The 27,548-nt window shown below is 39.6% G+C and overlaps 1 protein-coding gene across 2 annotated transcripts in view; it reads left to right on the top strand.

Annotated features, from left to right (window-relative positions):
• CLTC (clathrin heavy chain) overlaps positions 1-27,548 on the top strand; it is a 54,544-nt gene that overhangs the window by 15,302 nt on the left and 11,694 nt on the right. For both annotated transcript variants that reach the window (XM_024211260.2, XM_024211261.2), the window contains exons 2-22: positions 4,577-4,784; positions 7,704-7,972; positions 8,462-8,623; positions 9,764-9,877; positions 10,380-10,553; positions 12,968-13,165; positions 14,233-14,433; positions 15,614-15,766; positions 16,320-16,442; positions 16,921-17,058; positions 17,625-17,789; positions 17,940-18,120; positions 20,209-20,372; positions 22,264-22,389; positions 23,151-23,293; positions 23,810-24,044; positions 24,841-24,963; positions 25,087-25,232; positions 25,512-25,695; positions 26,248-26,440; positions 27,051-27,208. In XM_024211260.2, the coding sequence (XP_024067028.1) occupies positions 4,577-4,784; positions 7,704-7,972; positions 8,462-8,623; positions 9,764-9,877; positions 10,380-10,553; positions 12,968-13,165; positions 14,233-14,433; positions 15,614-15,766; positions 16,320-16,442; positions 16,921-17,058; positions 17,625-17,789; positions 17,940-18,120; positions 20,209-20,372; positions 22,264-22,389; positions 23,151-23,293; positions 23,810-24,044; positions 24,841-24,963; positions 25,087-25,232; positions 25,512-25,695; positions 26,248-26,440; positions 27,051-27,208 (3,558 nt within the window). The remainder of the gene's footprint in view (positions 1-4,576; positions 4,785-7,703; positions 7,973-8,461; positions 8,624-9,763; positions 9,878-10,379; positions 10,554-12,967; positions 13,166-14,232; positions 14,434-15,613; positions 15,767-16,319; positions 16,443-16,920; positions 17,059-17,624; positions 17,790-17,939; positions 18,121-20,208; positions 20,373-22,263; positions 22,390-23,150; positions 23,294-23,809; positions 24,045-24,840; positions 24,964-25,086; positions 25,233-25,511; positions 25,696-26,247; positions 26,441-27,050; positions 27,209-27,548) is intronic.

The following is a 27,548-nucleotide window of genomic DNA, read 5'->3' as shown; positions in this document are numbered from 1 at the left end:
TTTTTTTTTTTTTTTTTTTTTTTTTTTTTTTTTTTTTTTTTCAGGCTTCAGTTTCATGTCCACACTGGTATCCCCAATAAGACAGACTGCCAAGACAGGCCAGTACCTGCACTTTGCTTTCTCTTTGAAAGCTATGAATAATGTAATTGCCAGTAGTGTTAAGTTACCACACAGCTCTCTCTAAGCAAGCACACTTTTCTTAAAGTGAAAACATCTTAAAACCAAAAGAGAATATGTGCCTGATGATAAGCTTATCAGAGGTCAGTCCCCAACTCCAGCATGGGCTCTGGTAGTAGTGAGTCCTTCAAACCTCAACCGGATTTTCCTGTAGTAACAAGTTCACAGGTGTGCTAGTTCTTCATAACAGCTTTAACTCAGAGGTTAGTCTCGGCTTTATATAGCCTGAGCCTTTGATCTTGAGACTCCAGGAATAGGTAATCGACAGATGGTGGTCCTCTCTTCAGGCTATATGTTCAAAAGGTTCATGGGTTTTTTTTTGTGGTTTTTGCATAACTGGAAGTCCAGAATTTGCATTCACCTTCCCCTAGAGATTCTCCAGGCAACCACTTGACGTTGTCCCAGAAGTACATTCTTGTCTGCCACACTGTTTCAATGAAGTCCTTTAAAGTTCATTACACTTCTCAGGGTTCACTTCCCATCTCCCCTTTCCTGAGAAATTGCATGCAATCCCAGCCCACAATAAGACTTGAACTTTGCATTTAATCTAAAAATACTTGAGAAAAATTTATTTTAAGTTTAAGGATCTTGCAGGAAATTTCCATATTTGTCACAACATGCCCAATTTGCCAACCTATAAAGTGGGTATTGATATCTTTTACACATACTTGAGCAGCATCTCATCACTTGTTTTGTCCCAAATGTTGCTTGGTTTTGTGGCCTGCCTGCGTAAACAGAAGTCTAGTAATGACTATAGTAAGCCAAATTGCAATGTTGTCTCTCCCATGCTGAATACAACATGGCTTGCAGTGTGAAATACAAATACAGTAACTTATAAATGTCACTTACTGTTACCAGCTCAAGCATTCAGGAGAAGTTTATGGGATGCTTGAGCAGAGTAGGGTTCACTGAGCTACAGTATTACTCTAGTAGTGGCTAGTCTCTTGTTCCTTGGATTAGCTGTGGCTGCCTAGTGTAAACATAGGGCACTTAGCTCTTTGGAGAGGAAGAGTGGCTTGCATTGTCCAACAGTGACTGGAAGGGTAGAGTGGAACTTAACTAGAATTAAAATGAGATTAAATGACTTAGTACATTGTCTGTCCTTACTCACATTCTGTTGTACAGAGGAACTCCATCTCTGTCCCCAAGGAGCCCAGTTTAAACTAGACATGGCACGGTCAACACAAGTGAAAGCTTGTTTAACTTGCCAATTGGATGGTGCCTTTTTAGTAATTTTTTTTATAAGTAGACCTAGACTTTCAAACTGCATACAAACCTTGAGGCAGATGTGAACACATGCATGTGGAAAAGCTGACTTGCACACTTTTGCTTACGTAAGTTTGAAAATCTGGGCCATAGCAGATAGATCATCCAAGAGCTTCACAGCAGAATCTGACTCTCTTGGGGGGGGAACTTGTTCAGCATTGAACATCTGTTCACTTTGTGGCAGAAGTAGTTTTAACCTTCTGATCTAAAAGACAAATATAACCTAAATATTATTAATGGGACAAGCTAAGCTAGAGAGTAGAATAAAACTAGTATTTAAAGTGCTGTGAAAACCATGAGGCTCACAATGCCTCTGAACTAAGAAGGAATTTCCTCATTTGGGAAGTAATGATGGGTTTGTTGGGAGGGAAATCTGGAGGAAGTAGTAAGCCTTTGTGACTTAAGTGACTGTTGCCTTGAGTAAGTCCATAGCAGTTTGGGGTAAGCCTTAGGTTTCTGACTCCAATCCTGATCCACTAGATCAGAGGCACTCCACCTTTGCAGACTACTGGATCCCTTGCAGGACTCTGATTTGTCTTTTATCTCCCCCCGCCCCCAAGTGTCACCTCATTTAAAGTACTTGCTCATGAAATCAGACATAAAAATACATAAGTGTCACAGTACACTATTACTGAAAAATTGCTTGTTCTCATTTTTACAATATAATATCAATTGGAATATACACTGAAAAGTACAATATAAACAAGTCATTGTCTGTATGAAATTTTAGTTTGTACTGACTTCACTAGTACTTTTTATATAGCCTGTTGTAAAACTAGGCAAATATCTAGATGAATTGATGTACCCCCAGAAGACCCCTGCATACTCCCAGGGGTAGGTGATACCTGTGGTTGAGAACCACTGCACTAGATCATACAGATTCTTTCTAAAAATTGCTTTTAAGGCATCCTCCATTCTGATCTGGCACCCTGTATGTTGATTGCTTCTATAAACTCCTTTCACAGTGCTGTGGGAAAACGAAGGTTGAGCAGAATAGCACAGTATGACACGCCCTCTTTATCAGAGCGTGCAAGAGAGGACTGTAATGGAATTGCTAAGGTGGAGCCTTTCATAAAGCCTGCACCAAGTATAACTGATAAGAGACTGTTAGAACACCAACATTTTACTCAAATTTAACATGTGGTTTCCAGAACACTGTTCTTCAAAAGTAGCTTTGTTTAAAGACCAAACTCTTTCAAGGAGCCACATGTTTGACCTATTCACTTTAGAACTAAATATGCTTTGGTTACTAAGCATTGTCTAATCTTAAATGAACGCAAAGTTCTGAACTTTAAGTGGTAGAAGACCACTCATCTTCCCACAACTTTGTTGTGATACTAATGTAAATCAATTGCAATCCTATAGTTTCATCCAAAGATCTAAGCTTTACAAAATAACTCTCATCCCTGTTGGGTAGCTACACTGTTCCATTCTACCAGTGAAGAAACTGAGGCACAAGTTGTCATTTGTCCTAAAAGTCAGTGTGTTAGAAACAGGAGCTGAACTTGGATCTCAATGCCATTATTTTAATACCTTGACCCCCAGAAAAATATTTGTACTACCAAGCTTCACTGGCTAAACTTTGACTTTAGTTTTAAGCATTTAAAATTAAACAAAGCATACTCCCTTCAAACACTTGAACTGAACCTTTTTCCCCTAAGCTCCTACTTCTAAAGTATAAGCTTTTAATCAACAAATTTCTCGAGAGGCAGATCTGGCCTAAGCAGGAAGGGGTGGCTGCCTGGCTCAGTAAAAATTCATGCAGTAGTAGGCAGTGTTATGTGCTCCACCCTTGCCCTTCTGGAAAGTGTTAACTGCACTACTTAATCTGCTATCCTGACTTTGTTTTTTATGTAGCCCTTGTTAAATGCTTAATATTGTAAGAATCACTAAGTGTAAGTTTACACTCTAATCTAACCAGTACAGAAGTGGTTAAGACAAATGAGAGAACTGCATCTAACATAAGTTTATAGTTAATGGTCTAAAATGCAAAATGGTGTTTAGGTAGTTAAGTGCAGAAATCAAATCCTTAGCCTGTTCTCTAGAAACTAGTTTTAAGATTTATTCAGTATTCAAGCCTCAGCCACATCAGAACAAAAATGACTCGGATGCAGCTGAGTTGTCTAACACACTGCTCTCAATTCCTAGATTAAGCCATTCACTCTGGCTTCAGTGTGTACCTTTTGGAAGGAGAGAACTACCAGAAACTTACATGGACGACACAAATTCCAGCTTGAGGGGAGATACCTGTGCTTGAGCAGTGTGTTTGAGCTAGTGCACTAAAAATAGAAGTGTAGCCATGGCAGCATGAACAATCAGAGGGGCTGACCACTCAAAGTACCTGCCTATGGTCTTGGATGGAATTGTACTTGAGCGGCTAACCCCTCCTAACACCATGGCTAAATCACTCCTATTTTTAGTGCTCACTCTCTCTCAATCAAAGAGTGCAGGTCTGTCTCCTCAACCTGGAATCTGCACCTTCCAGCTCTCGTGTGGATCTACCGTAAGTTACTTTGAGAACTGCTGCTCTAGAAGAACAAACTGTGGGTCAGGACCCCATTTTAATGGAGTCGCCAGGGCTAGCTTAGACTTGCTGGGGCTGAAGTCCAAGGGCTTCAGCCCTGGAAGGTGGGGCTCAGGATTTGGCTTCGGTCCTGGGTGGCAGGGCTCAGGTTACAGGCCCACCTGGCCTAGGGCTTTGGCCCCTCCACCAGGGGTGGTGGGTTCAGGCTTCAGTCCCCACTCCCGGGGTCATGTAGTAATTTTTGTTGTCAGAAGGGGGCTGTGGTGCAACAAAATTTGAGAACATTCCCCATATACTCAAGATCAGACTAAAATTTTGAACCTTTTAAATGTTAGAAAAATGTTCTTGAACCCATCTTGGAATAAAGCGTAGCAGGCTTTCCTCCAGTTGTGCACAAACACACCTTACAGAGGTACACCACCTGGATCTCATGCCCTTCTTGGCAATAAAAGACCTATCCTAGGGAAAAGCTTGCAAAAGAATACTTTCTGACAAAGCTTCATGATTATTGTTCACTTTATAGAGTAGATTTCATGAACCAGACTTCAGCTGATGATCCTCCTGTGTAATACAAACTTAGTGTGACTAAACTTTTTTTTTGTCTTCTAGCTCCAAAATCTGGGGATCAACCCAGCTAACATTGGCTTCAGTACTCTGACTATGGAGTCAGACAAATTCATATGCATAAGAGAGAAGGTAGGAGAACAAGCACAGGTGGTGATCATTGACATGAATGACCCCAGCAACCCCATTCGCAGACCAATTTCAGCTGACAGTGCTATCATGAATCCTGCTAGCAAAGTCATTGCACTAAAAGGTATGAAAAGAACATCTTGTGTTTAACATCTGACTATATTGTATAACTTTTTGTATAAACTACCAGTTCAGGGGAAATCCATCGTTTTTGAAGAGTTCATATTCAAAGGTTAAACCAGATGTTGGGCGGACATTCTAAAAGAGCATGTTGCTTGTTGCTCTTAAGATGTTTGTCTCCCTTTTCCAAAATTCACCATGGAAAATCTGTATCCTTGCCTTAGCTATCCTCAGCTAAGCTGTCATCCTAGACTTGTTGAATGGAATGCTGCTGATTTGCAGCAAGTTCTGATAGTGACTTGCTGTCAGCTCTTCTATATTGTAGCATTGGTCCACCTACAGCTGAGATCAGGATTTTGCTTGAAGAGTAGACTGTAACACAATCTTACAGCTTGTGGTGGTCAGTCCAGCTGTGGAAGCCAGAGAAATAGTTGTCTGAAATTCCTAGTTAATAGTAATTCTTCATGGAGCAAAAGGGGTTTCAGGTGACTCCTTGCTAAACCTCCCTACCCCAAAAAACCTGGACTCCCTTTTCGGGGGGGGGGGGGGGGAGAGGAGGATAAAAGGATTATTGCTGTCCATTTGTTCTCCGATCTGACCTCTTGGGGGTTGTGGGAGGGGGCAGAGGGTGTGCCAAGTGAGTCAAACAAGGACAAACCACTTTATAGTTTAGTGCATTTTGAAAAATTCATGGGTCACTAAATGCTCTACAGTTTTACAAGATACAAAAGTCAAACTCTTATCAAGCTACATATTACACAACAAATTAAAAATTATATCCTACATAGTATAGTAAAATTATAGTGCAAGGTCAAACATGCACTAAGTCGTCCATTGACAGTTATGCTCAAAAGAGTACTGCATATTTGCCCATTTTTAGGGAGGATGAACTATTTGGAAATTCAAATGATTAGCTTAATTTTTGAAGTTAGGTAGAAAGTATTAATGGATTAGTCTATGCAACTTTTCTTTTAGATCAAGCTAATCTATTAGATCTGATTAAAATAAGGGTTTTCTTAATTTCTCATCTATTGTCTTGTATTGCTTTGAACTCAGACATTAAATAGTTACATTAACTTAATCTTTCTGATGGTTTTAATGTTGTACTCCTATTTTGTTTGTTGCATCTCTAATGCTTTCTTGTGTATGCAGATGGTGAGTTCTCAATTTAGATTGTATTAGTTTTTGTCCTGTTCTATGAAAAGAGAATACCAAAGTCCAAAGGCTTACAGGCTTAAAGGCTTACAGTGCACATTACTGAATAATTAAGGTGTAAGAGCAGACAACGGCCTACATGCTCATCCCTAGGTATTATTCTTTAGAGTAGCACTGAAGAGGTTAAGGAAACCATGTACTCCAAATTTAGGAAATTACTTCAAAAAGTACCAGTTTGAAAGCGCTACAGTTGCACTTGGCCTAAAGCAGTAAACTTAGGACCCTTCAGACTTTTTATAAGCAGGATTATGACTCTTACAACTCAAGTCTGGTTGTTTTTCCCCTTGGTGTGCTTTGCATATTGTGTGGGATGGAAATAAAACTGGACTGTACTCTAGTTCCCTTACATTATCCCTTGTGTTAACTTTAATGCCCCATACTTGAAAAATAGCATTATGAAATGGTGCAAAACCAGAAAGACATGAGATTAGATGAACTGTAGTATCTCTAGCACAACACCAAACTTCTCATTATTTGCAGTTCAGATGCAGCATTCCTTAACCTCTATTTCCATCCTTGTATGCCTCGGAACATGGCTATCTTGTTAGCAGAGTGACTGTCAACCAAACCAAAATCTGTAGTAGACTGACACCCTGACCCATATGGGACTCCTTTCTTAACCTTTAACTCTGAGACCTAGTTTTGAAAGTATGCAACATAAACTTTTGACAGCTAGCTTTTAATAGCCACCAGTGCAAATAAAATAGCCTCTGTTTTGCATCTCTTACAATAAAGATCATATAAATGTGATTAGCTAGTCCTTCACTGATACATGTGTCTATTAATAACGGGAATAGCTTGAACTTTCTGCTCTCTACATTCCCCTAATATTAGCAACTAGCTGAGCCAGAATTTGTTTTTTGGCATGCCACTTCAAACTCTTTTTGTTCCCTTTTAAAAGTAGTAGTGATTCTTCAGCATATGCTACTGTAGAATGAATCTTAAGTAGTATTCTGGTGGCAGAAGAAATACAATGGGTGGCAGCGTCGTTATTTTGGACATGTGTATTTACCCTTCCATGTAATTCAAAACATTTGCCTTTCCCTATCCTCTGGAGCTTGCCTCAGTCCCTTGTTCTGGTTCTCCCCTCTACCCTCCCTGTCCCCTATGTAGTTTATATTCATCTCTGGTCTGTTGCAGCCAAAGATCCTTTGTTTTGTTAACCTGTTAGCTTACCAACTTATAAGTGTTTTGGTTAATGAAACAGAATTACAAACAAACCTGACAGAGCCCACTTTTTGACCCTTCCATCCTTGTGGTTTATTATACTTGAAACAGATGTGGACAGATTTTTTTGTTTTTGACACCTAACCAGTTTAGTGTACCTTTATACTTTCAAGAGCCATTCAACTGAATGTGTTCCTAAATATGTACATTTAAAAATTTGGTTTCCTAAAACTGAAATTGTTCAGAGGCTTTGTCACTTAATTAAAAAGCTGTTTCCACCATCTGTTCAAAATTGGTTAAGCAACAGCCAATTGAGAGGTCAGGGTTTTTTTGTACAGCCATGTGCAGTAATAACATAGCTTTAGAAATGTCTGGCTAATAGCTTAGCTGATCACTATGAATGTCATAGGCAAGTGCAGTACATTATGGCATCCTCCTAAGAGGAAGGCTAGATGCTAAGTCTAACTTCATAGTGCAGCTATCATGGTATTTGAAGGAGAGAACTGCTAACTCAGCTTATTGAATTGAACTTGTTTTTTAGCTGGGAAAACACTTCAAATCTTTAACATTGAGATGAAGAGTAAAATGAAGGCTCATACTATGACTGATGACGTTACCTTCTGGAAATGGATTTCGCTGAATACTGTTGCTCTTGTAACTGACAATGCAGTCTACCACTGGAGCATGGAGGGAGAATCTCAGCCTGTGAAAATGTTTGACCGACACTCTAGTCTTGCAGGCTGCCAGATCATCAACTATCGTACAGATGCTAAGCAGAAATGGTTACTTCTGACTGGCATATCTGCACAGGTACTTAATAGTTATTGATGACACCAGTCTGGAAGGCCAAAACTTGACTGACACCCTTTTTTGTAAGCTGCATAACTTCCCTCAGTGTGTAATGATATTCTGATTCCTCTATCTTGTTACAAAGACAACGAATAGTTGATTCTAGATACAACAAATTCTATGCTAAGGCCAAAGACCGTCTTAAGGTACCCCAAGTCTCAATTTAACTCTGAACAAACTTTATTTGGAGACTATATTTTTCTTCTACATCCAATGTTTTAGCTGGCCATTTCAGTTTTGTATCTGTCATCGTTCTAATGCAATGGATTTACTGTACAACTCAAATCTGATTAGCAAACAATTAACCAGTTTACAGAATCAAGATGCTGACTTAAGAACTCAAGCTAAACAAGATGACTTTGTTTTTCACACTACAATCTGCCAGTACTTAAGGTAGTATTGTGAGGGGGGGAATACTTTGTCACTAACTTCTCTTTACGTTTTGTTTAGCAAAATCGTGTTGTGGGAGCCATGCAGCTTTATTCTGTAGATAGAAAAGTGTCCCAGCCTATTGAGGGGCATGCAGCTAGTTTTGCTCAGTTCAAGATGGAAGGTAATGCTGAAGAATCTACTCTCTTCTGTTTTGCAGTAAGAGGTCAAGCTGGAGGCAAGGTAAGATCTGATTCTGGATGCTATCTACCTCATTTTGCTTTAGAATATTTAGCCTGGGAGTAAACGGGATTTCAAAAAGCAACCCTAGAGAGGTTAGACTATATAGTGCATACATCTATATACTTTCACTGAGTTTTAGTGTTTGCCTTTTCTCCTCTGTTTTGGAAGGAAGTACTTGCTTTATGTAGGAATCTTGTGGCTTTAAGTGATCTCTAGCCTCAAATACCTTTTTATATGCACATGCGTAAATCTTAAAACACTGCTCCTAGCAGAATCCCTACCAGAACCCTTGGGTAATTGCAGATGAGTCTCCAAATGGGTTATTAATGAATAAACCTATATACTGGGGGACATGAAAAACTTTAGTGATATGACTTGTTCAGATGTCCAAGTACCCAAAATTTGAACTGAGATAAGGTAAAAGTTCTGGTGCTTGACTTTGAAATGGACCTCAAACTTTTTTAGATGGCAGAGCTCTTCCTACTTATCCTCCTGATACTAGAAAGTGTGCACTTTTAATTCTTAACTTCAGAGGATTCCATTAGGAGCCAAACTTGGGTTCTCAAAACTATTTGGAATAGCAAATGAGAGTTCATGACTGGAACAGAATAAAGTGGAAAAGAAAACTTGTCTGAATGTTTGGCTTCTGGCTGACAATGATAATAAGCTGCATGTTTGTGTATTTTATCAACTACTTGAATTTCTGTGTGGAATGCTGTCAGATTGGAGGTATGTGTAGAAATACACAAGCTAACAGTTAAATGGCAACACAACTGAGTAGCTAATAATGGCTTTTCATAGCAATATTGGGAAGACAGTTTCACCCAGAGTGATGGAGGAACTTCTGATGGCCTCATGTATATGGGAAGACCTGTGGCTTAATGTGGTCTGTGAAGTAGCTAGATCACAGAAGCTTTTCCTTACAGTAAGATCAGGTGACTCAACATAGCATTCTTGCTCACACAATCTGAATTCTGTGTAAGCTTGATAATGAGGCTCATGTGGCCACAAACAAAGCACTTACGTCTGTTACCACTTTCTAATCTGACTACAGTGCCCAGTGAATTTGAGCAACCATGTAGCTATGCAATATTTCAGGAAATAGATAGGATTAATCAACCAATCTCATCTGTTGTACAGTTGCATATCATTGAAGTTGGCACACCACCAACAGGGAACCAACCATTTCCCAAGAAAGCAGTGGATGTCTTCTTTCCTCCTGAAGCACAGAATGACTTTCCTGTAGCAATGCAGGTATGGTAGATGTCCAAGACCAAGATGGAAGGATATGAGATTGAGACTCGGGGATATGGTAATATAGCAGGATGATAAATATATAGACACTCCTGTGCAGCTACAGAATCTGAGGTTTTGCAAAGAAAAATACATGTCCTAAAATCCAATAAATTTAGCTCAGCAGAGTTTATACTTTAAGTCTTTTCCCCCCCCCCCCCCCCGAAGCCTTAAACTTTGTAAGTTTTTAATTGCTGATTATCCTTTCCCCTTTATAGAACAAGTATCCAGCTATTTTGGTGTATGTAAGCCCAAATGACAATATGATAAATTAGATATTCTACTATGCTGTCAAGTGTGCACAAACTCACTCAAGCACAATTCAGTAAGAAACCATACAATCACTTTGTGCAATCAAAACAATTGTGCTCCTTCATGCTAACCATTGTAACATTACAACAAATTTGACTTTAAAGCAAGGTTTTAAATACACTGATTATTCAACCTTACTCTTGTCTTGCAGATTAGTGAAAAACATGATGTGGTGTTTCTGATAACAAAATACGGTTACATCCATTTGTATGACCTTGAAACTGGCACCTGCATCTACATGAATAGAATCAGTGGAGAAACCATATTTGTCACTGCACCTCATGAAGCAACCGCTGGAATTATAGGAGTTAACAGAAAGGGACAAGTAAGGAAATTCTGTTCCTAGAGCACTTGGCTAGGCTGTTCCAGCAAGACTAGAGTGGGAGGGGAATGGGAACAAGTGATAGTCATGATGCCTCACAAGTATCCTCTTCACATTTCTGTTCAAACACTCAGTCTTCTAGGAGAAACTTGCAATGTGTATACTGACTTAGTCATTTGAAGTGAAAGTGCCTCTCTCCTTCATGGAACAGTTTACAGGCTGGCCTCTAAATGAGATACTAGGTGATAACTGATCAGAGTTCATGAATGTTTGACTAGCATCAGGTTGTGTGTGGAGAGGGGTGTAGTTTTTGTTTTTGGGACCATGTTTAACATTACTGATATTCAAGTGCTCTACTTTTCATTATCGTGTCTAAATCTGCCTCTAGCAGCATACCTTTTTGGTAGGTGGGGGTGGGCAAGAGTTAAAGTTCATAGTGGTGTCACAGTGCAGAAATCTGCACCCCTTTTATGAAAAGGGGTGGAATTATGATGCCTGAACAGTGATCATTGGTGGCTCAAATCTTAAGTTCTGGTGCATAAAACAGGAAAGGCAGAAAATAGTTGTAATGTCTTAATTGGGAAGAATTGTCTATTAAAATAGACTTGAGTTTACCTGTATAGAAATTTTGTCTAACTTGTGCATAACTTCTGTTGTGTGGAAAGGCCTCTTGCTGGTATAAGAATCCCTTCATTCCACCTAGCTGAACTTTTTTTTTTTTTTTAAACAAGTGTAATTCAATATTTAAAGTAGAAAGGTAACCTGTGTCAATAGTTAACATGAGCTGCTGCCAGTGCTGTCCTTGAGAGTCCAGATCTTCTATAAAGGTGGTAAAATCTTACCACAAAACAAGGAATTTCTCTGCTGTAGATCAGGCTCTTTGGGGGAAAAACTTGCATAAATTCTTTCAGTTCAAAAGGGTAGTTAGTGCTGCATGCCTGCTATATGGCACTAAAATGCAGAAACTTAAGAACTCACTGTTTAAACATAAGGCAATAAACATGGTAGAATAGGATATCAGAGAATTCCTCAAACTTGATATCAGGGTTTGTAGAATTACTTGAGAATCTGTTTAATCCCACAATCCTACTTAGTATTCATAATTTCTCCCTCAGATTGTCTAATCTTTCCGTAAAATACTACTAGAAAAATTCTCCTGGAAGCAATGACTGGGGGAACTTTGGCCATTACAATGTCTGAATCCCAAATTGCTCTGTCCTTGTACATACTATCACATGATCTGCAGTGCTAGATGGAGAGTGCTTTCTAGTGAATGGGAAGAGCTTGTATCTGTGTAACTAGGAAAATCTAGTCTCTGTACATCTGTAACTATTAGTGTCACTATTTCCAGTTAGGGTTAGGTATAGAATGCAGATGCTGAAGAACATTTCTACATGTAAGAAGTAAAATTGATACTGATTTTGGTTTTGTGCCATAGTGGTGGTCTTTGCAGCCCTAGATATAGGTTTAATTTTTTTTCAGACTTTTATGCTAGGAATACTGTTTTAGGTGGCTTTCTGAACCCTTGAAAGGAATAGACAGTATGTCTGGTTATCTTGCAGATGAATAGAAGCAGTCTGAGTCTCTTCAGAGACTCAACTAATCATTCTGGCAAAGACACGTGATGGAGAATTTGAGGTCTCCTTCCCCTCCACACTTTTTTATATTTGCAGAACTATCTTAATTGGAGTAATATATGGGGTGGGCTAGCTTCTAAACTCTTGTGGATGAAGACTGAGGACATTCCCTTAAGGGTTTCTTATAGCATCTAATAGCAATAGAATTTTGGAAGGAGAGACTTGCTAACTAAGCAGTAATTCTGCAGTATTTCAGTGCTATGCATAAAGCAAACTATGGGTTCTGAACAGTAGGCTCTGTCTGGAAACCCTAGATCTTAATGTTTGGATAGGGAAACATCTTAAATTGACATTGCAGGCAACCAGCATATTCAACCTTGCAATTTCAGGAGACAACTCAGTTAAACTTTTGGAAAGTTATTAAACCCTAATTCACGTGTGTTACTCTCTAGAATTCTTTTGGGAATAAAAAAAAAAATTAATGAAATGAGATGGTAGGGACCTATTGGGTAACTTAGTGCCCATCCCTTTTGTCAGTGAAGGAATTGTTCCATGGTGCTGTCGAAGTCAACTGGTAGGACCAAGAAATGGGGCTTGGACTTCAGAGCTTGTCCTGCAGAAATAGCTTACCGCAGTGGTAAACGCTTCCTGATATTCAGCCTAAATATTCCTCTGCTTACTCCTACCTTCACTCTAAACAATTACTTTTTTTGTTGTGGCACTATTGAAAATGCTTGCAGAATGCATCTACTCTGAGCAGCTGGTATACCTTACCTTAATTGCAGCCTGAAGATGCACTGATTGTAAATATGTCCCTTTTTTCCTCTAAATCCAATTCAGGTGCTCTCAGTATGCGTAGAGGAAGAGAACATAATTCCTTACATCACTAATGTGCTGCAAAATCCTGACCTGGCTTTGCGAATGGCTGTCCGCAACAATCTGGCAGGAGCTGAGGAACTCTTTGCCCGAAAATTCAATGCACTGTTTGCCCAGGGAAACTACTCGGAGGCAGCAAAAGTGGCGGCAAATGCACCAAAGGTATAAAGTGTTGCTGAACAGATGTTTATCAAAGCTGGAAATGTACAGTTAAGCATGTTCTTAACCTTTGCAAGGTTAGGTCTTCATCTGAGATGTGCACTGAAGTCAGTGACTACTCACATGGGTAAGTGTTAGCAGGATCCACATTTTGCTCTTGGAAGTAGCACTACTGAAATGGCTTGAACAGGTGCGTTCACCAAAGCAATTTGCTAGGACAGACCTCTTCAGTGGATCTGTTCATACTGCAGCAGTGGACACAAATATAAAAAGTCAGGCCTTCAGCCAGACTAAATTGAAGGAACAAAGATAGGTGGGGAGAATAGTACAGGACAAGCATAGTAATCTGGATCAAAGTTGATATTGATTACAAAGTTTTTTATTTAAAAACAAATCTTGCAGGATTAGAGGGGCACTAGTTGGGTTTAAAGAAAAGGATTATGGGAGTAAGAGGAGCCTGGGTGTAAAATGAGATTGAGCTTGGGCATCTGAAGCTTTAGAGTGTTAAAGATAGGATAAGGGAGAAAACCAGCAGCAAAGAGAATATCCAGAGTCCACATGAAATCTGAAAAGTCAAAGGCTGAAGGCTCCTCATGACAGTAGCTGTTTGGACTCCTTTTTTTTTTTTTTTTTAACTACCTCTCCAGTGGTGTTCGTTCCTCTGGAGTCCAATAGTGCTTGCCATGCATACCGAACAGCTGCATTGCTTCTAGAACTTGAGGTGTTCTTTTTACTGTCCTAGTTATCAAGATAATAAATTTCTAACTAGATGTTAAAGGGATGTGTGCAGAACTGTCTCAAACTAAGGCTGAAACTTTATCTCTAATGTATCTTATGCCAGTTCTGGGCTGGTACCAGAGCATACACAAACAGTGTCACAACTGAAGAGTTAAGCTACAGGAGAAAATGCCACTCTTGTTAGTGTAGCTGCTAACCAGAGCAGGTGAAGAAATAGTTCTTATATATGCCAAGAATTGTCTGATCAGACAACATACAGTACTGAAAACTAATTTAAAAAGTCACTCAGTAATGGAGCTGGTGAATAAAATGCATCCTCTAACCTTTTTAAGGGAATCCTGCGTACTCCAGACACCATACGCCGGTTCCAGAGCGTTCAAGCACAGCCGGGTCAGACTTCTCCCTTGCTCCAGTACTTTGGAATTCTACTAGACCAAGGTCAGCTGAACAAATATGAATCCTTGGAACTCTGCAGGCCAGTGCTTCAGCAGGGACGCAAACAGCTTCTGGAGAAATGGTTAAAAGAGGATAAGGTAAAGCTGCAGTGCATGTGTGTGTGGTTTTTTTTTTTTTTGTTTTTTTTTTGTTTTTTTTTTTTTTAAATAAGTTGGGGTAATCTCTACTAGTAGCAGCCATGTCATGGCCACTGCAAGGACTAAGACCTGTATCCTGCACAAAAATCAGTAATGTGACTTATGTGCATTGCCATCTTTGAGAGAGATGTCTTGTAGTGGAATCACCATTTTTCTCCTTGAATATAGGATATAGACATAGCAAGTGTTTCAGTGTAAACAATACATCTCCGTGATGCTTTTACATTAATCTACTACCCACTGACAACAGTTCCTACTTCCCAAGACACACTCCCGCCTTGACTCAGCACTGTATGTGCGAAGAATATCATTTGTTAGGAGTGTCCCTTCAGAGACTTCTATCTTCCCTATTTCTGAGACTCTTTTTTTTTTTTTTTTTTTTTTTTTTTTTTTTTTTTTTTTTTTTTTTTATTATTATTCAAGGCCCTTGTCATGCTTACTGTGACTCATCCTGTGCTGTGGGCAGGGACACCTTCTCCCCTCCCCTCCCCAGCCACTCCTTAATTAGCTGGAGGGAGATGACACTAGCTAATGATGTAAGCCAGTCCTTCTCACAATGCTGAACAAGTACACTCTTGCCCCAATTTAGAACAACCAGAACAAGAATTTTAATACAGACTACTGGATTGTTGCCAGTGGACTCTAGTCTGACTCTATCAAACTGGGATTTTTATGTAAATCTCACTTAAGGTGGTGTTAACCAAACCTGGAGGATAGAGGGAATAAAATCCAAACAAAGGCAAACTGAAAAATGATCCAGTTTATGCTGAAGTAATAAAACAAGGATAAACAAGTGTCCCTTAATCTTATCGTAGGTTGAGATTTAAGGAATGTAGCCCATTGTATTGCTGCCACCACTACCTGAAATATTTTTGTAATGCTAAAACTTTGGCCCATGAACAATGACCAACTAGGATGCATTTTTCATAAAGCAACTTAGACTGTTAAGTCCACAGTTACTAGAAAATACTTTGACATCTTTTCAACCTGCTATATGTATATATGAAGATTGTTATCCCAGCATTGTACCATGAATGCTCTTTCTACCTAGAATATGTAGATCTAACTTTGAGTCTACATTTATTAAAATGTTATTTTTAACTATATTCTTTCTAAACAGTTGGAGTGTTCAGAGGAATTGGGAGATCTAGTGAAGTCTGTGGACCCTACATTGGCACTTAGTGTCTATCTAAGAGCTAATGTTCCTAACAAGGTCATTCAATGTTTTGCTGAAACAGGACAAGTCCAGAAGATTGTTCTATATGCTAAGAAGGTGAGGCTGTGCTAACTACATATAGATAACATTTGCAGTTGAAACTGTAAACCTTATTGAATTCAGGAGCACAAATTAGGGAAACTACTTCTGTTTAAGAAACAGACTACTTAAAGCAAAACTTCTGAAATATGCTAAATTAGCCACATTGGTTTTTTAAAAACTGTGCCACTATGATATAATTGTTTAATCTCATAGGATACCTATTTTTCCAGAACATTTAGCTACATATGAATATTGCATTCAAGACTATCATTTTAATTAGCTGAAAACTTACACTTTGGCCTACTTAAAAGGGGGTGTGTGGCACTCGAGTTAAAATCTTGATTGAGCCACTGACTGATCTTGGGTAATATCTCCATGCTTGTCTACCCATGTAGCTTTTTTACATTCCCCACACAGATCAGAAAAGTGCTTTGAGATATAAATGAAGAATCTGCACTCATTTGGATAAGAACTGATGCTTTCATGTAGCTGCTTCTTGGTTCTGTATCTGAGACTTTATTTAGCTTCTCTTGAAGCACTAACTCTCTATTGTGGCTACTTTTTACAGGTTGGATATACTCCAGACTGGATTTTCCTGCTGAGGAATGTAATGCGAATCAGCCCTGACCAAGGACAGCAGTTTGCTCAAATGCTAGTTCAGGATGAAGAACCCCTTGCGGATATCACACAAGTAATAACTTTAAATATCTTGAAAATCTTAAGACTGTTAAGCAAATGAGTTGGGATTCATGCCTACCACTTAAAGTTGCCTGTGGAAAAAGGGTATTAAATTGCCTCCTGAAGATGTGGCTTTTCAAAATTAAATTTTCTAACATTGAAAAACAATTTAAATTAAATAAGTAAACTAAGCTTGTTTCAGCAGTGTTTCCAAGGAAGTGATAACTCGGGTACCTGGCTCTGCCTTGTGAGGTTTCAAGCATAAGCTGTTTGCCTCCTCATGAGGACGAGAAAGTTCAGCTATCCTACGTACTTACAAGAACACAAGTCAAGTGCTTCCATTGACTGGGATAATACTAGTAAAATAAGCTAGATCTCATGACTGCATCTAAACTTTCATATTTAGAAGTAAACTTGTTCACTTCTTGAAATGGAACATTTTCACTTAAACTAGTACTGCAGTTCCAAAAAGTACACTTTTCCCCCCCCAGATTGTGGATGTTTTTATGGAGTACAACCTAATTCAGCAGTGTACTGCCTTCTTGCTGGATGCACTGAAGAATAACCGCCCTTCTGAGGGTCCCCTGCAAACACGTTTACTTGAGATGAACCTCATGCATGCACCTCAGGTATGTCCTATAGATGTCCTCAAACTGAAAGTTGAACAGGTTTTTGTATCTTGTAGCCAAACTTCCATCAGCATAGGTATGAAAAATGTTAGAAGACATTATAGTAGCTTCTGGGTTTCCACTTTTAGCTTAATGGCTGACTAGTTCTAGACAAAGTTACATTTTAAACTCCATGAAAATAGTATCTAATTATTTCAAAAGGGGGTTTTCGTTCCCTATTCTGTAGCTAGGATCTACATATTCCAGGTCTAACAACTTCCCTGTTTATACTGTGGTATAATATTAAATATCAAGTTAAGCCAACAACTTTTTGTCCCCCGCACTCCCAAAAAAATCTGGACCTGTCTCGAAAGTTCATGCCTAGAACCCTATAAACAACCCTGGCTCTAATTCTAGTATCCTAAGTGACCTCTTTAAAATAGTTATAGGATCTTCTGTAGTTTAGTTCAAGACTTCATTCTGATTTGGGGTAGTAAGTTGTTTTCCTGATGCGTCATATGCAGAATCTAATGTACAAACTCCAGAACTAGAATAAACCCAGTCTTGTTCTAACTGTCGTTTTATAGGTTGCAGATGCTATCTTGGGAAACCAGATGTTTACTCACTATGACCGGGCTCACATTGCACAGCTGTGTGAGAAAGCTGGCCTGCTGCAGAGAGCATTAGAACACTTCACTGACTTGTATGATATCAAGCGTGCAGTAGTTCACACTCATCTTCTCAACCCTGAGGTACAGAATCCAAAATCTTATATAGCTTTGGCTAGCTTACCTTTCAGGATCTTAAAATTATCTTTCAAATTGCAATATTTATGTAGCTTTAAAATTGGTACTTAATATTTTATATGGAGAATCTTTGTAATGATCTTTCTATCTCTCTAGTGGCTGGTGAATTATTTTGGCTCCCTATCAGTAGAAGACTCTCTGGAGTGTCTGCGTGCCATGCTTTCTGCTAACATTCGTCAAAACCTGCAGATTTGTGTTCAGGTAGCTTCAAAATACCATGAACAACTGTCAACACAGTCACTTATTGAGCTGTTTGAGTCTTTTAAGAGCTTTGAAGGTAAGATGCAATAGGAATACTTTGTTAAGCATTACTTCACTTTCTTAAACATAAAGATCTATTATATTGCAGATGTAATAGTCTGTATGCTAGTGTGTATAGGAGTGTTGAGTCCATTTGGCAACCTGATAGACATTAGAAAGTTTCACATTGTAGGGCTTGTCTGACCCTCCAAAAGCAACAGTTTGAGAAGTTGGACTAAATCTGCCATTTTGACTACTTCACTGTCCAGTTGCACTCCTGCCACGAAACTTCTCGGGTAAACTTTATTAAGTTAGGTAGATTCTTGGTGGAGGCCTTTAGAACAGGGACTGGTAAAAGGATCTCCATGGGGACAAGGGCAACGTGTGTCTCTGCATCAAACTTGTATACTTGAGAAGTAGCTGCCAGCTCTCCTACCTTTTTTATGCTTTTCTGAACTGTCTCTGCTGGTGGCTACTCCTATTTAGAGCTTAGTTCTGTATACTTGTATCTCCTCTACACTCACCCTCTTGTTGGTTGGTTTAGCCATTCCCAATTTATTTTTCAGCCCTTTGTGACTGAACTTTATCCACTTTCAGCATCTATACAGGGGGAAAAAATATCCTAAATGGCTTAGGTGGTACTGCAGATTTTGATTGGCATGTTGGCCTGTTCCAACTCCCAATGGACTATTGGGATCTGAAGTTGGGATAGGAATAGATGGAGACATTTTCCCTTGGAAAGCTTTTCTGCCTTTCCTTGTATAAGGGAACATCTTGCCTTTGCCATATAGGTGAACAGGGTTCCCTTTCAAAGCTGCTTTCTGTATAAAAAGCCTGTAAATAAACAGCATTGCCAAAAACTCACTATCAAGCATTGGCCTTTTGGCCATTTATTTCAGTGGGACTTCAGAAAAATGCTTGTTCAAGTGTTTATCTGACACAGCAGTTGCTTTACACATGTAATTGTTAAGTAACACTTGACCTTAATCCTATCTTTGTGTGGCCTGTAGTAGCTATCACCGCTCTGTTTTACACTGCATTTGAGGGCAGTCAAGTAAGGAGTGTTAACTGTTTGCATAGCAGGATCAAACTTTGTGCAAGAGACATTAGATACATGGCAAAACTGAGCTAGATGAATATTGCACACTTATAAATGTGTACCTACCAGGGAGCATCTTGGAAGCAGAGCTGCTTAATACTTTTCCAAAGTATGCCATGTATTCCATCCTCAACCACATGGGGAAATTAGAAATGGAAGTGAATGGCTGTTTCAGTTGGCATGCTTGGACCATGGTTCAGCTACAGCTTGAGTGTAGAGGACCAATGACAGACCAAAGTGAAGGAAGGAGTGACTCTTCCTGACCAGACTGGACTATAAATAATGCGTCTGACAAAGTGGGTATTCACCCACGAAAGCTTATGCTCCAATACATCTGTTAGTCTATGAGGCCTGGTCTACACTAACCCCCCAATTCGAACTAAGGTACGCAACTTCAGCTACGTGAATAACGTAGCTGAAGTCGACGTACCTTAGTTCAAACTTACCGCGGTCCAGACGCAGCAGGCAGGCTCCCCCGTCGACTCCGCGTACTCCTCTCGCTGAGCAGGATTACCGGAGTCGACGGCGAGCACTTCTGGGTTCAATTTATTGCGTCCAGACAAGATGCGATAAATCGAACCCAGAAGTTCAATTGCCTGCTGCCAAACCAGCGCATAAGTATAGACGTACCCTTAGGTGCCACAGACTTTGTTACTTTTTATAAATCTTCAGTTACTTGCCTGGAGCAGATGGACTTGTGTAACCTATGCCCTAGGGAGAGGGATTTGTGGCTTTGCTATTGCTTGCATTGCTCCAAAGAGCCTGATAAACTATCTTCTGTGCATGCTTTCTCTGTCACTGAAGAGATTACAGTACTGCACTTCAGCTACAATTCCACTTCTGTGTGTGGTGTTCCATTCACTGTTTAGCTTCTCCAGTTCAAATATGTCTACTTGGCCATCCCATGGCTACTCTGCTGCAGTCTGAGACTTAAGAGAAGTCCTTTGAGCAAACTGTATCGCATAATCAACATGATTTTTATTTGATATGAAGACCATTAATATGGAGTCTTTTGTTTCCCTTAAGGTCTATTTTATTTCTTGGGCTCAATTGTAAACTTCAGCCAGGACCCAGATGTTCACTTCAAATATATCCAAGCTGCATGCAAAACAGGGCAAATTAAAGAAGTGGAAAGAATCTGCAGAGAAAGCAACTGCTATGATCCAGAACGTGTTAAAAACTTCCTCAAGGTAAAGAGTCTGACTAGCACTACAGTATTTTCTATTTTGCAGCTGGATTGCTTGTTACTTAGTGGTGTACCCTAATGGGAGTAGATATCTTGAACAGACACTCTGGATTGCACAAAGTCCAAAACAGAGTTCTTAATCTGTTTCTAATATGGAGACCTTCTGTAATATAGGAAAGATGAATGCCGTTCCTCAGGCTGCATGTGCATCCATAAGTTAGCAGATATTATCTGTATTGGAGGATACTGCTGAGCCAGTCTGTGTTCCCTAGCATCTTAGAGGTGGACACATTGAATAAACAGTCTTAACTAGAACATATGATGCCAGCTTAATTTAATTACATGAGCTATGAGTGGAAAAAGTTCAGTCTCTCTCTTTTCACACTAATAAATGCTGTAATCTCCAATCCCACTTCAGTTTCTTACTACTACAGGATAGCCGTTCTGTGAAAGTAACTATTAGAGAATTAGTGGTATCCATAACCTGAAATCAGTAGAGCAAATCTTCAGCTTTGAGGATGGAAAGATACCATGTATGAAGTTGCCAACTGGCTACTGATTTTCATTGTTACACTGTCTATAGCCATGTCAGTCCATACGACTAGCTAAGGTTGTTTCTAAACAGACTTGCCAGAGAATCAGCCTTTATCTGGGAACATTTCCTGCCTTCACATTTTGTCCTGGTTGTATAGCCATTTAGTGGTGTGTGACAGCAAAATCTATTAGCATAATACACCTATTGCTACTTAACACTTCTCACATCTGTTGTGCAGAAAAACTGATTGATGTCCCAGAAAATAAACTTTAAGAGAAAAATGTTGCTGCTATTGGGGGAAGGTTTTTGTGTATATAACTCAGCAGGTCTTTCTATTGACAACAAATTATCCTCAATGAATGGTTACTGTGTCAACAAATTCCTGATGGAAGCTATTATTTTTTGTGCTGTTCCTTGTGTCTGTGGAATGTGCAGGACATGTACCAGGTAAATCCTTCCCCCCGCCCCCAAGATTAGGTCTCCCCATCTGTTAACTCCTTCAGTGTCAGTTTGTATGTAGAATTACATTCTGGGATGTGCATGTTAAACCACTTTCAGTAGCTGGGTCTGACAAGGTTGATTCTTCAGGGTACTCTAAATGTACAGTATTTGGCTCCCACTCTAGCTTAATTAGACCTTTTGCCAGATAATTTTGGGGCATTCATTCCCAAAGGTCTCTGGACATGCAGGCTACTGATGCACGCTCTTATTCATTTTATTTTATTTTGACCTCTGCAGTCACAAGTCAATGATTCAACAATGCAGCAGTTGGATAGGTTCTTAAGATAGATGTGACTCTGCACAGGTATCCTAGTTAAACTCAAACAGTGGTTTCCTTGGATACCAGAGATTCTTCAGATTAAGGTGTGAGGTGAGAAACAGGAGCTCAAATCATGCATATCTGGTTGTCTCTCACATGACTGAGACTATATCCTTAAAATGGTTTAGACTCCTATTGCGATCCCAGAGTGTGAATCCTGCACGCTGAACACCAGTGGCAGTTCACAAATGCTGAAGTATAGCTTAGGTTTGTAATACTCGTTGTCCTGTGTTGTAAAGCTGTTTTGTAGATGTGGGTGTGTCAAGGACCAGTGAGTGAAATTTCAGGTGGTTTTTTGCTCTAGGTATTATAAACAGGTGTAAACCTTGACAATTCACTATATGTGCATGAACTGGGAACAATAGTAACATGCTGTCAGGTAAATTAGTTTAGGAAACCAAAACCGCTGAGAGTTTACTGTTTTTAAATATCTCTGATCAGACTGGTCTCCTCAGACTTGCCTCATTTATTAACTCTCTCCAGTTTTAATGTAGTAACTCAGCTCTGTTCTTCTCTTTTTTTCTCCCCCCCTCTTTGCAGGAAGCAAAACTGACTGACCAGTTACCACTGATCATTGTATGTGATCGCTTTGACTTTGTCCATGACCTTGTGCTGTACTTGTATAGAAATAACCTCCAAAAATATATTGAGATTTATGTACAGAAGGTAAGAGCCAAATGTCCAGAGGGACTTAAGCCATTTGGACAGAAGCTTTTGATATGGTCTCATCCAGTTTCTTTTCGCAAGAACTGTCATGGCTACAAATGCATGCAATACCAACACCACAAAATTCATAATCTAAATCACTTCAAACAAATCCACTTCCAAGTTTGCTATCAGACTTAGAGGATGTTAACCATGTAACTTCCTTTGTGCTCTCAACAAATAGCTGTATTATCTTTATCTCCTATGTGATAAATTGGTTCTGCTTCTGGCCACCTTAATATTGAAAACAGACCCTTTTCTGGGAAGGAGGGTTCAACCTCCAAAATATTCTGACTTGACTCTTCATTATTAATTCCTTCTGTTTGTACAACAAACCATTCCCCCTCCATGAAAGCTAATATAGCTGCTGCATTTGAGGGGAATACCACAATAGCCTAAAACACTTTTCTTTCCCCCATAAGAATGAGAATAGCACATTACATAGTTCACATACTTAGCCCTGTTGCTGAAGTCTGAGGAAGTTGTAAGTTCTTGCCAATCTTCACATGATTGAGGCAGATACTATGGATTTCTCAACCGGTCATAGTCTTCAGGAGCTTGTCTGAGTCCAGGCAGGGAAAATGGAGCAGGCCCACTTGAAGTTGAACAATATTCTAGCAATTCTCATACATATAAATGGATTCTCAGGGAAGGAAGATGCAATACCTCCATGGTTTGGTACTCCAATTTGTCACTTTAGTAAAGTGTTCTTGTTGCCCTAGGTGAATCCAAGCCGTCTGCCTGTTGTCATCGGGGGATTGCTTGATGTGGATTGCTCTGAAGATGTGATAAAGAACTTGATTCTTGTTGTGAGAGGTCAATTCTCCACTGATGAGCTTGTTGCAGAAGTAGAAAAAAGAAACAGGTATCCAACTCCACAAATAACAATCTCTGTACATGGTTTTGAATTAGAGCTAATGTTTCTGTTCCCTCAGAATAAACTTTATCAATTTCTGATTGGTTAAAGTCTAGGGCCTAACAAACTATCTGAAAAGGGGGAAAGGGTTTAGACCTTCATTAGGCTACTGCACTTACAGTGATTTAAATTATAAAAGACAAATTATAGCCTTGTGACAAGTTTCTCCCTTAGCTTCCAGTAGTGTCCTGTATGGGACACTGGGTGAGCTAATGGAAAAATAGATAATCTTTAATTGTAGACTCTTGAGGTACATCTGGATGCTTTGATGGCATTGCAATTAACTTAATGGAAGTGGCTTTGGTTTTTGGCATTCAACGAACTTGATAGCTTTCAATAAAGAAAACTAGAGATAAATACTCATCCTCCTACCATTGTGTGTAATGCCTTCAGGAAGAAACTGGGGAGGTCTCTGGGTTGGTAGATCCTGCAGGCTTGTTAATAAAACTAATATATTTGTTCTAGGCTAAAATTGCTACTTCCATGGTTAGAAGCAAGAATTCATGAGGGTTGTGAGGAACCTGCTACTCATAATGCACTGGCCAAAATCTACATAGACAGCAACAACAACCCAGAAAGATTTCTGCGTGAGAATCCCTACTATGACAGCCGTGTTGTGGGGAAGTACTGTGAGAAGAGAGACCCTCATTTGGCATGTGTGGCTTATGAGCGTGGGCAGTGCGACTTGGAGCTTATTAATGTGCGTATATCCAGTGAGTTCAGGAAAATGGGGTGGAATCACCCACAAAGTATAAAACTACTTGAGTGATCTTGAAGAGATTTTATGCATTACTGCAACAAACTTCTGCTTTTGCAGCTAAAGTTACAAGTGGGAATTAACTGGCATAAATATAGCACCATGAACTTTAAAAAAAATTTTTTTTTTTAAAAAGGCATGTCCCTGTTAGTCAGATTACTTTTTCATCTAAAGGAAACTCTTCCAAGGATCTGATCCAAATTTGAAAGCCGTGAGACTCCTTTGAATTACCACAGTGACAGTGTGTTGTGGAAAGTCCTCAGATTTCTGGTGTAAATCTTGAAATGAGCTTTACTTACTGCCAAATTCACACCACATAATTAGAAGTTAACTTGTTGGTCTCCCCAGTCCCAAGATTTGGAGATTGAGAAAGTGCTTGTCAGTGTCTCCTAAGTACACCTCTACCTCGATATAATGCTGTCCCCGGGAGCCAAAAAAATCTTACTGCATTATAGGTGAAACCATGTTATATCAAACTTGCTTTGATCCACCGGAGTGCACAGCCCTGCCCCGCCCCCCCCGGAGCACTGCTTTACTGTGTTATATCCAAATTTGTGTTATATCAGGTTGCGTTATATTGAGGTAGCGGTGTATGTTTCACCCTGGCTTAGCGCAGGGGGCTGGACTAGATGACCTCTGAGGTCCCTTCCATCCTTAGATTTCTATGAATCTATTAAATTAAAATTTGCTTTAAGTAATTTCAGATGACTTCACTTATCTACCTTTTTTCTCATTTTAGGTATGCAATGAAAACTCCCTCTTCAAGAGCCTCTCACGTTACTTAGTTCGCCGTAAGGATCCTGAATTGTGGGGGAGTGTACTGCTGGAAAGCAATCCTTACAGAAGACCACTTATTGACCAGGTATAGTCTCCCTCAAACTTCCTACTACTTGTAACATAATGACGGAACAAGCTATAATTGAAGGTGAAATATTCGCAACTTGCTGACTATAGCTTCTCCATGGCTTGATTCTTCTATCTATAGGTTGTGCAGACTGCACTGTCTGAGACGCAGGACCCCGAAGAAGTGTCTGTTACTGTAAAAGCTTTCATGACTGCTGATCTTCCCAATGAGCTCATTGAACTGCTGGAGAAAATAGTTCTTGATAACTCTGTGTTCAGTGAACACAGGTGGGTAAAAAGTTCTAAGCCATACATAGGAAGCTACAACAAACTTCACTGAAGCCATCTAGCTCTGTGCTAGGGCTTGCTGCAGTAAAATTCCAGCTGCTTTGGGGAGTAAACCTTAATTTTAGGTTCACTCTTTGGTTTGGGGATGAGAGTTTAGGATGGTGAAGTCCTTGGATTTGAGTTTCATACAGTATTCACCTCTCTAACAATAGCCAGTGATTTTAATCAGTGAAATAACTGACTCAGCACTCATTAATAGCCTTGTCTATTTCTTACTAGGAACCTGCAAAACCTCCTCATTCTCACAGCTATTAAAGCTGATCGTACTCGTGTTATGGAATATATCAACCGTCTGGATAATTATGATGCTCCAGATATTGCTAACATTGCTATCAGTAATGAGCTTTTTGAGGAGGCTTTTGCCATCTTCAGGAAATTTGATGTCAACACTTCAGCTGTGCAGGTATCATAAATTCTAGTCTGATTCTCCAATTAGGAAATCTTTAAGCTCTTGAGACAGCATAAAAGCCTGAATGGTGGAGTGTGCTTCTGGCTCTGATGTGCATCTTTTTTGAAGTGGACTACCAGCAGTAGCATCCCCTTCCAAAGATGACAGGACAGTCACCTTCCTATTGCTTCCTGGCTTATCTAGTGGTTTTTTCCCCCCTCTTTCCATCCCAGCCCCCACTGACATTTGGTCTCAACTTTGATTATACAAGCCTTGAGTGGTGAAATCAGAGCTACACAGCTGAGTTTAGACTTTAGCCATATTCTACTTGTGCATTCTTAGGCTTGCCCCTTCAGCTTCTTGAAGGTGGAAGAGAAGTTAGCAGTTCTTGGGAGAGTCGTGCTGAGCATTAGCGAGACTGGCTCTCAAAGAACCAACAAAAAAACTTGATTACTCCCTGGTCTAAAGAAAAAAACAAACTAATGTGTTGAGTGCAACCGTTAGTTGTCTGGAAACCTAAGATTAACTTTCTGTACTGATGGTGACGGACGTGCATCATTTTCTCAGGTATTGATTGAACACATTGGAAACCTGGATCGTGCCTATGAATTTGCTGAACGCTGCAATGAGCCTGCTGTGTGGAGTCAGCTTGCTAAAGCCCAGCTTCAGAAAGGGATGGTAAAGGAAGCAATTGACTCCTACATTAAAGCAGATGATCCTTCCTCCTACATGGAAGTTGTTCAAGCTGCTAATGCTAGCGGTAGGATTTCCAGTTTTTTCTAGTCTAACTGAATCTTCTGTGCTGTTCTCATATGTTCAGATACCTGAAGTTTAACCAAAGCATGTCAGCCGTTTTAGTCATTTAAATGACACTACAGTCTATTATGGGTAGCTCTAAATTCTGCTGAACTAGAGAAATGTGTTCCATCTTGTGTATGTCTTGTATCTCAGAATACTAAAATGATCAAAGGTCAAAACTCAGGTTGACAGTATCATCAAATGAGTATATATCACTGCTAGCTGCTCTGCAGTTTTTACTGCCCTCTCCTGGTCAGCTGTTCTGGCTGCAGAGTTAAATTTTCCCCAGGCTTCTGAATTCTGTGCAGTGAGAACTGCTTTTAACAACTCTAATAATAGTAAAGTAAAATGCAAGTTAACTGATAGAGCTTTAAATGTTTCCTGTTTTCAAGGGGGAAACAATTAACTCAGATCATCTTTACTTTAGCCAGGACCAAGGTGTTTGCTACCTGCAGAAATTCATTGTAAAACTAACTTAACAGAGCAAACTTCCAGTCCTGTTTGTTCTCTTAAACTATAGGTGATTCAATCATGAAAAGTTACCATTTTTAATTTGAAGTTTCTTTACCTAGGGAACTGGGAAGAGCTGGTGAAATACTTACAGATGGCACGCAAAAAAGCGCGGGAGTCCTATGTGGAGACAGAACTCATTTTTGCTCTTGCTAAAACAAATCGTCTAGCTGAGCTGGAAGAATTCATAAATGGACCTAATAATGCTCACATACAGCAAGTGAGTTTCTACTCTTGGTTCCCTAGCTGTCATAGTAATAGGATTTTGGGGTTCAGCCAACAAAAATGCCAAGCTTTGGCCTGCCAAGAATTTATTGGGTTTAATGTAATTGACTTCTTCTTCAAGAAGTCTAAAAAATACAAATAACTTGAGGCAGAGCTGACTTTTGTCTAATAGCTTTAGACATGACTAGCGAATGGCTAGAACTTGCTCAGACTTGGGGATGGATCTAACTTGAGAAGTATCTCCTTAAAATAAAATCCATTTGTCACTAATATATAAATTCTATTCATATTATAGTATAGGTACTTGTGGCTTGTTTAGAAGGCTAATGTTTCAA

This window comes from Terrapene carolina, unplaced genomic scaffold (genome assembly GCF_002925995.2).
Source record: "Terrapene carolina triunguis isolate 2854851 unplaced genomic scaffold, T_m_triunguis-2.0 Scaffold231, whole genome shotgun sequence".
Taxonomy (NCBI): domain Eukaryota; kingdom Metazoa; phylum Chordata; order Testudines; family Emydidae; genus Terrapene; species Terrapene triunguis.
This window is presented reverse-complemented; position numbering and strand designations above follow the sequence as displayed.